Source organism: Haemorhous mexicanus, chromosome 19 (assembly GCF_027477595.1).
Source record: "Haemorhous mexicanus isolate bHaeMex1 chromosome 19, bHaeMex1.pri, whole genome shotgun sequence".
In the NCBI taxonomy this organism is placed as follows: domain Eukaryota; kingdom Metazoa; phylum Chordata; class Aves; order Passeriformes; family Fringillidae; genus Haemorhous; species Haemorhous mexicanus.
The window spans coordinates 4,074,682-4,083,457 of record NC_082359.1 but is presented as its reverse complement, the minus strand read 5'-3'; the positions used below and the strand labels follow the sequence as shown (position 1 = coordinate 4,083,457).

Genomic DNA, 8,776 nt, shown 5'->3' with positions numbered 1-8,776 from the left:
CGCGGGCGCCGGCCGGGTGCCAGCTGGCCCCGCGCTGTTTGCCTTGGCTCCGCCGCCTGCGCTCCGCCCGAAACCCGCCTGCTCCGCGCAGCCACCGCCGCTTTCCCTGGGAGGATGCCGTCGCCAGGACTCCCCTGCCGTGTTTATCCCTGCGCGCTGACCCACCCATGGGAAAACAAAAGAGATGAGACTGTGAGAAAGCGATCCCTGCGGAAGGTCCTTGCAAAATCCAGCCACTGGTGACGGATCTGATCAAGGCTGCGTGTGTATGTGTGTATGTGCACATGTGCATATACATGTGAGTTTCCCTCGGTGTTATTTATTTTTAAACTTATTTAATATTTTTAGTACAAGCTTTAGTACACCCTTCCTGTTAGTGGACAGACGGGGTTTCTGTGGGTTTGTGTGAAGCTGTGAGTTTTTCTGTCTCTGTGCCTTTTGCCAGTGCTTTTTAAAATTTTTTTAAGGTGTTTCTCTCATTCACTGCTTATATGGATTTTTGCTCTGCATCCAACATCTCAGATTGCTGCAGGTGCTGTCTGCAAAGAGCAGGGTCACCTGGAGGAAAGGCAGCTTGGTCATTTTGGTGTTGGTGAATTGCTGCTGTGGTCAGACACACAAGGGGTGTTCAGGGCTGGCCACAACATCAGGATAATATCTGGGCTGGTTTTTGGGAGCCCTGTCTCACATTCAAAGGCTCTTTCCCAGATGATTTTGAATCATCCCACAAGCACCTCTGCTGCCTTTCCCTGGCAGAGCCCCTGTCACAGCACTCACTCCCAAATGTCCCTTGACCCTGGAGCCATCAACTCTCCCCATTCACTGGACCTGCCCTGGCTCTGGGTTTGTCCCCTCAAGGGAGGCTTGTCCCACCTGTCCCAACCCCCTGCTCCAGAAAATCCAACACCATTTCTGCAGGTTTGCTGGGAAGCAAAGATAAGGGATGTTTCAAAGCACTGTTCTGTTCTTTCTTCATTGGTTGCAGCACTTGGCTGAGCTTTGCTTTATGTTAACTGCAATTTTCTCAATGTTTCTGTTGTTTTGGGGACTGAATTTGTACCAAACTTGTCTGCAACAGCCAATCACTGTTATTTTGCTATGCATTGTACATATATTGAACAGGCTGAGAGGACTTGGCCTCTATTTAATATTTATTTCTTCTATTTATTGAGCATTACTTTAAAAAAAGCTATTTGGTTTATGCTGTTGGGTCCACGAAGGCAGGAGCCTTTGAGGTGTTGCCAGATATGTTGGAGATAGGAAGGCAGATTTGGCTCATTTGGACCTCACCACCAGTATTTAGAGAGGAACCTCTTTGTGATGGAGATGGGCAAGGCAGGGAAAACTCTCCATTTCCTTGAAGCAGCTTCTGATGACAAATGACATCCCCCTGGAAAGGAGTGGGGAATTCAGGGGTGACTGACCAGCTCTAGTGGAGGAATAACCCTGCTGCTCTTCCTCTGCCACATGACATAGGTCTGCCATCACCAAAAATCCCTGGAGTTCTCTGTACTGCTCGTCCTCTCTTCCCTCTGGAGGTTGGGGACACTTGTCACCCTTTGCATCAGTGATGGGGAAGGGAATAGGATGGAAGTGACTGGCTGTGGTCTCCACCAGGAAGCAAGGATGTCCACCCTGCCCCATCCTGAGACCCTTGTGCTGTGTCCTGCTTTGCCCCCTTCCCCAGGCTTTGTGCCAGTAGCTTTTCCCTGGTGTGAGCTCAGTAGCTAGCAGGGCTGAGAGGCCTCCCCTGCTTTGTCCAACACGAGCAGAGCTTGCTGCAGGCATCCTCCCCCAGCTTTGAGAAGAGCAGGAGATGTGCTAAAAATCCCACCCTGCCCCAGCACCGCTCCACCAAGGCTGCAGCCACTGCTCTGCTCACCCGGGGAGGTGTTTGTGCTCCTGGGGCAGAGCTGCCTGTGCTGCTGCAGTGGGGACACAGCTCCAGTGTCAGCCAGTGCTGGGCTGTTCCCACAGAGCTGGCCCAGAGCTGCTGGGTGCTCAGCCTCAGCTTTGGGGTATTGGTTTGAGAAAGGGGCAGGTTCAGGTGCCAAGGGAAGGCTTTGCCCTTTAGTGTCCAGTGGGGTTTATTACCTCTTCACCAGAGAATAAATAATTCTCATCACTTTGCTGCTACCTGGCAGTTTGCACATGATTGGGAATGTCTCCAACGCAACAGTGTCATGGTTAAGGACCCCAGCTTTTGGGCTATTGCCTAGAGAACAACACCCTCACCAGCCCAGGGCAGCTCTCCACCTTTGAAACCCAGGGAATGAACAGAAGCTGTAGAACAAAAGCCCAGACGTGAGAAAAGCCACGGGGGAAATGGTGTCTCTGTTCTCTGCCTGTTGGTTGATTCCACCCCCAAGGACACCGGCACATCTCTTTGTTTGAGTTCACTGTAAAGCTCCCCTTGCTCTCCATCCACATGTGTTCTGTATCCTTTAGTCTTCCTGGGTGTTTGAGTTGTTAGCCTGGTTAGAAAAAGGTTCCAATAAAGGTTTGGACAGTATTTCCTTTGCATCATGTTCCTTTTGCATACAAGTGCGTGCGGTGGGATATTTCGGGTTGTTTCAGCTGCTCTGCAGGGAAGGACATGTGCCTCCACTCCCAGCTGCTGAGGCCTGGCTCCTCAGGGCACTGGCTGAAGCAAAAAAAAAAAGTTGTGGGCTAGTATTTCTGGCAGCTCTCCTTTCCCTGCTGGGCCAGGCTCCTGCTGCCCTCTGCCAGGCCCTCTGGATCCCCCCCACCCTGTTCAGGCACTGGGAGTCCGAGCTAGAAATGCGTCCATCTGTCCCTGGAGGTCACACTGGGCTCACCGGTGCTCTCCTCAGGGCTGTGCCCTTCCCTTCCTGCACAGCCCTTGCTCCAAGCCCTGCACAGAGTTCCCATGCCACAGGGTCCTGTCATTGTCACCTTCTGGGCAGGAGCTGGGGGCAGTGGGGACTCTCCAGCACCCTGAAGTCCCCCAGGGGAGCAGCAGCACTGGGCCATGTCCCTGTGCTCCTCAACAGGGCTCAAATGGGCACCCAGGAAAGGTCTGGGCGTGGCACAGGTGGATCGTGGGGACACGAGGCAGCATCCCCAGGTCACTCGGAGGAGAAGGGGGGCTGCAAGGGCACTTCGTGCTTCCCAGAGCTGATGTCGTGGGGTGGCTGGGCAGTGGGAGGCAGCCAGGAGGATTGGAATGACAACAGGAGCTAAATTGGGATGGCCCAGAGAGGGTGAGAGCAGGCGGGAGGAGGGGACGTGTGACTAATGGGGATGAACAAGGCGACAGAATGAATTCCTGGCCGGGGAGGGAGGATGGCCTGGAGCTATGTGGGAAATGTGGGATGGGGGATGTTATGAGGCTCCTGGAAACGCGGCAGGATCGTGGGACTGCCTGAAACCACCTCGGGGCTTGTCCCTCTCACCCCGTGCGCTGCTGTTTGCCCAAGGGGATGGCAGGGCTGGGGGCTGGGGCGATCCTGCTCCCCAGCCGAGCTGAGATGTGCCCAGCTGAGCTCAGGCTGTGTGTCACAGTGACCCCCAGGACTGTCCCCGTACTGTCACCCACGGGCACCAGGAGTCCCCAGGCAGGCAGAGGCAGCCGGGCAGAACAAGGGAATGGAGTGGGATGCTCAGTCCCTCCACCAGTAGCTGCCTCCCCGCACCAGGAGTACTCAGCTGGCACCTGGGACCTCCTCGGGCTCCTGCAGGCACCCCTTCGGACCCCAAGGAGACCCCTGTGATGCCCAGGTGTCTCCATGCACGGGGGGCAGCCCTGCCCTAGCCAAGGAGAGGCAGCTCCCCATCCCCAGCACGATTAATGCCATGGAGTGACCAGCGGCTGCATCCCTGAGCGGCCTGTGCTGCATTAAAGCCTTCCTGCTGCAATTACTTCCACAGAGTCCATTAGAAAAATTGCAGATGCTGGAGAGAGGGAGCATGATGCAGAGCCAGGATGCGGCATGAGGAAGTGGCTCCGTCGCCAACGTCACCCTCATTGATCACATCCCATCCTCCAGCACGGCCCGCTGCCCACCGGAGCCGTGCCCGGATGGCCTCCATGGGGACCCCGTCCCTGCCAGCCGTTCCCCCGCCTGTGGCCGGGCTCGGGGCCGTGTCTCCCGGTGGATGCTGGCTGGGAGCTCCCCCTCCAGTGCTGCTGCCGCGCCCCTTCCCACAGCTCGCAGCCCGCTCCCGCCGCTGCCCTGTAATTACCGGCCCGGCCGCGGCTGTGATTAACGCCTCGCCCTGCCCGCACCGCGATTGCGGCAGGGCCGGGGCATGCGGCGGGGCCAGGAGGAGGAGGAGGAGGAGGAGGAGGCAGGCAGGCAGGCAGGCAGGCAGGTGCTGAGCAGCGCCGTGAGCGCCCTGCTGCTGCCCGGGGTCCGTCTCCTTCCTGCAGTTCGGGGATGCTTCTCCGTGCCCTGCTGGTGAAGATGGCCAGAGAAGCAGTGCTGGAGAGGCTCAGCCTGTGCCCCCGTCCCAAACACTCCCCACACAGCCACCCGCGGGGTCCCACTGCCGGGGGTGCCAGCAGTGACCCATTTCCCGGCACAGCGGTGCCGTGGGGACACGTGGCTTTACAGTGAGGGGAGCAGCTTGCTCAGCCCCTCCGCGGTATTTTTAACAGGTGACAGCGGGGTGAAAGCAGCCGGCCCTGAGTGAGCTTGGGGGCTATTTTGGGCGGGCAGAGCAGCAGGAGGGGGCGGCAGGGGCTGGGGCAGCTGCCGAAGCGCCGTGGCTCCGTGGCAGCCGGGATCTTCGGGCCAGCAGGAGAGGTCAGCTGCCACTGCCCAAATTCTCCTCGGCTGTTTCATCCTCTCCAAAATACTCGGCTGACAGGGCAGGACTTGCAAAACACACACCCCCCTCCTCCGAAATCCATATAAATAGTACTCGCCCAACGGCTGGAAGGTTAGAGAAGTTTCTGGGCTCCAGGCTCAGGCATTTATTGCAGCTCTCATCCAGGAGCAGCAGGGAAAGTTGCACATAAAGTGCTGGAGAGTGAGAAGTGAGAGAGAAGCTTTTTAATCTCAGGATATTTGGGTTTTTTTTTTTTTTTTCTCTCCTGACAAGAAGTTTTATTTTCCTCTCCCCAGTCCTGGGATCACAGCCAGACAGGAAGCGTTTTCTCGCGGCCAGAGAGCTCCCTCCGTCCTTCCTGCGCTCCTCCAGCTCCCGGTGATTCAGCCCGAATTGATTTTCTCCTCATCCTTCACCTGGTGCCGGGAAGGAGGGACCGTCCCCGCGCACCCGCGTCCCACCCGGGGTGGATGCGTCTCCTCCGGGACCGGCTCCCGGGGGAAGTTTGCAGCCAGGAGCAGCCACACAGAGGCTGAGGCTCCGTCTGAGAGCCCCGGGGACACGCTCAGAGCCCTCCGAAAGAAGCCATGGCCGATAGCCAGATGCCCTTCTCCTGCCATTATCCCGGCAGGCGCAGCCTCCGCGACCCTTTCCGGGAGCCCGGCCTGACCTCGCGCCTGCTGGACGATGACTTCGGCTTGTCGCCCTTCCCCGGGGATCTGACGGCGGACTGGCCCGACTGGGCTCGGCCCCGGCTCACCACCACCTGGCCGGGCCCCCTGCGCGCCGGCCTCGGCCGCACGGCCCCCATGGCCCCCGCCTACGGCACCCACTTCGGGGGGTACCCCGAGAGCCGCAGCCCCGCGCCCTTCCCCCGCGAGCCCTGGAAGGTGTGTGTCAACGTGCACAGCTTCAAACCCGAGGAGCTGACGGTCAAAACCAAGGATGGCTACGTCGAGGTGTCAGGTGAGAGCCAAGGCACCGGGGAGGTGGCACTGCCAGCTCAAGGAATTGCTGCAAAATGCCAAAATCGCCTTTGTTTTAAGGCGGCAGCAGAACCCCCTGCTTGGGAGCAGGGGAGGGCTGCAGCAGGGCTTTGGGGCATCTCCAGAGGCAGTTTGGGTTCACGGGGGGGATCTGGCTCACAAGCCATGGTGGTTTGCTGCCAAAATGAGAAAGGACACGTGTCCTTTGGGGTAAATCTCCCTGCTTTCTGCCCTGGCTGGCAGCACCCTGAGCCAGCAGCCAAGAGGGGCCCCAGCGCTGCTCGGTTAATTATAGCCAGGGTGAGGTCGACTCGGAGGGAGATTCCCTTTAAAGGGGCCGAGGGAGAGGCTGGGAGGAAAGGAGCAGCTGCTCACAGCCCCCAGCCCAGCCCGGCTGAGTCGTCCAGAAACACGTCTCTGAAAAGTCAATTAATGTCGGGAACAGTGGGTGTGGGGTCCAGCACTTGTGGGGTGCCCACGACTGCCCTCAGTGTCCCATCAGGCTGACATTGACATTCCCCATTGTCTCTGGGTCCTCCGGGCTGGGATCACCAGGGGGCTGCCACTTGACACAGCTCTGAGTGTTTGTTTGGAGCTCACTGCAGCACGGGGGGAAAGCCACAGGTCAGGGGGGTCCAGGCAGCCTCTGGCTGATGCTCCATGAACAGGGACGCCCAGCCTGACAGAGGAGTGGAAAGGAGCCCATCCTTGGGAGTGAGGCCAAGGGGGATGCTGCCACTACAATGGTTTCATTATTTGTTTATTTTCTTAAGCCCCAGCTCTTGGCAGCCTGTGAGACCCCAGTTTTCCACTGGAAATGTGGCTGTGCTGTGTCTAGCATCTCCTTCCCCACATGGAGAGGCTTCCTGAGCCCTCCCCAGAGGAAGGATTTGTACTGGGGCAGGGAAACAGCTGCTCGGAGAACTCCTGTTGGGTTTAGTTGTTGTTGTTTGTTGGGGAAAAAATAATCTCCTGGTAAGGTGCTGATGTGGGATGTTGGCCTTCCCTGCAGGCAAACACGAGGAGCAGCAGGTGGAAGGAGGGATCGTCTCCAAGAACTTCACCAAGAAAATCCAGTAGGTACCGGTCGGCCCGGCCGAGCTCTGCCAGTCCCCGTGCCCCAGCTCACACACGCAGGGACTGTTTCCACCCCAAAATCTGCCCTTCTGCAGCACCTGCCTGGCCGGGCGGGGCCGGGCCACGGAGTGATTTCCCAAGGGAAGGGAAGGAGGACGAGGCCTTTTTTGAGGCGCTCTGTCAGTCTTCTCCATGCCCGGGGCTGCGTCCGGGGCCGGGGACAGGAGGGGAGCGGGGAGGAGGCGTCCCCGGGGAGCAGCGGGGCACGGCGGGCGGGCTCCACCGCCGGCCCCGGAGCGCATCCCGGCATATCCCCGCATCTCCATGATGTCAGAGAGATCGCTATCGCGGTGACTCACCCGCGGCTCGCTTTGGCAACAACAACCGCAAAGGCGAGCCCCGACCCATGTGGGGGGCAGGTCCCACCCGCGGGGCTCGCACGGTTAACAGGGAAAAGCATCAAAGCCCAGGGCATGGGAAGGGTTTCCTCGGCTGGCAGCAGCTCGGCTTTGCTTTTCCACCCTGGAGGAGCCCTGTGCATCCCGAACTCCCACGGGAACGCTGGGGCGAGCCCCGCTCGCTGCTGCTGGGCGCTCGGGCTCCTTTTACGGGCAAGGCTGGCGGCTGACGCGGGCTGCGCCGGCCGGGATTTACTCCTGCCCCGCGCGGCACAAGCGGCGCTGACATCCCGTCAAACACATCTGCCGCGGAGATTAAACAGAGCTCCCGCGGGGCCCAGGCCGGCCAGGAGCCCGCTCGAAATATCCCCCGCACATTCCCAGGCGCTCCAGTAATAACAGGGGCTTTGCCGGGGCGCCGGGGCTGCTGCCTCGGCACCGCTGGGTCCCCGCCCGCTGGGGGTCCAAGGGTGGGGATCCGCCCGGGATGCAGCATCCTAACCCACGGCGTCTTTCCTGCCCCCCTGCAGGCTGCCCTACGAGGTGGATCCCATCACGGTGTTCGCCTCCTTGTCCCCGGAGGGGCTGCTGATCATCGAGGCGCCCCAGATCCCCCCCTACCAGCAGTACGGCGAGGGCAGCAGCGGCAGCGAGATCCCCGTCGAGAGCCAGGAGGCCACCTGCACCTGAGCAGCCACCCCCGGCACCCCCGTCCCTTGTCCCCTTCCCCCGCTCCCCGGTCCCTGCGGCGCGGCGTCCTGACAGCCTCGGGCAAGGGTGACGGGTGCCGCTCGCAGGGATGGCAGCACCCGCCACCCCAGCTGAGAGCCGGGGCACACACCGGGTGCCAGGCCACCGCCCCTGAGGGCTCCTAGCGCCCTGAGGTGCCGGTAGAGATTTTGTGCCCACGGGGCCAAGCAGAAAGGATGCTCCTCCTTATGGGTATTGTTTGTTCCGAGTCGCTCGGATGGGATATTTATAACGATAGCAAAAAAAGGGGCCTGTTTTTTTTCTTTAAAATTGACATGGAAACCTGTAGCTCTGTGTCTTTCCTCCTCCATGAGTTGTTTGTTTTTTTTTTTTTTAAACTACATCTCTGCGAAGGACACGCGTCTGGCGGCGTGGCCTCCATCCTGAGAAACGGTCTGCGTGCTTTGAACGTTGGTTTGGGGTTTTGGTGTTGGTTTTTTTTTTCCTTATTTCCAAAGAGAATTTGTGCTTTTACTTGTCAGACCTGAGGAATAAAACCCAGTTGATGTTCTTAGCCTCTGCTTGTCTCGGCTGAGCCGGTGGGGCGGGCGTAGGGCTGCGGGAGGGTGGTGGGGACAAGGGGAATGTCACCGTGTGCCACCTCCCAGCTTGGCACAGGTCATCCCCGTGAAGGCAAGGACGAGAGAGATGTGTGGCATGCCTGCACTGATGGGGGAATTCCAAGTTCCAGCTCACGCTGTGCTGGGGAGGCATCAGGCCTGGCAAGGACCATGGGCTCATCCTGGCCTCAGCCCCTCAGTGGGTTGAAAA

At 59.3% G+C, this 8,776-nt stretch overlaps 1 protein-coding gene across 1 annotated transcript; it reads left to right on the top strand.

The window, feature by feature from the left end:
- Positions 1 to 4,859: 4,859 nt before the first annotated feature.
- HSPB8 (heat shock protein family B (small) member 8) lies at positions 4,860 to 8,519 on the top strand. The gene is made up of 4 exons (XM_059863463.1): positions 4,860 to 5,002; positions 5,091 to 5,760; positions 6,793 to 6,856; positions 7,786 to 8,519. The coding sequence occupies exons 2-4, from the start codon at positions 5,382 to 5,384 to the stop codon at positions 7,943 to 7,945; spliced, it is 603 nt and encodes a 200-aa protein (XP_059719446.1). The 5' UTR covers positions 4,860 to 5,002; positions 5,091 to 5,381; the 3' UTR covers positions 7,946 to 8,519.
- Positions 8,520 to 8,776: the final 257 nt, after the last annotated feature.

Coding starts and splice junctions, on each gene's coding strand:
- HSPB8 (XM_059863463.1), top strand. CDS start 5,382: ATGGCCGATAGCCAGATGCCCTTCTCCTGCCATTATCCCGGCAGGCGC. Junction 5,761..6,792: donor TGGCTACGTCGAGGTGTCAG/GTGAGAGCCAAG, acceptor CCTTCCCTGCAG/GCAAACACGAGGAGCAGCAG. Junction 6,857..7,785: donor AACTTCACCAAGAAAATCCA/GTAGGTACCGGT, acceptor GCCCCCCTGCAG/GCTGCCCTACGAGGTGGATC.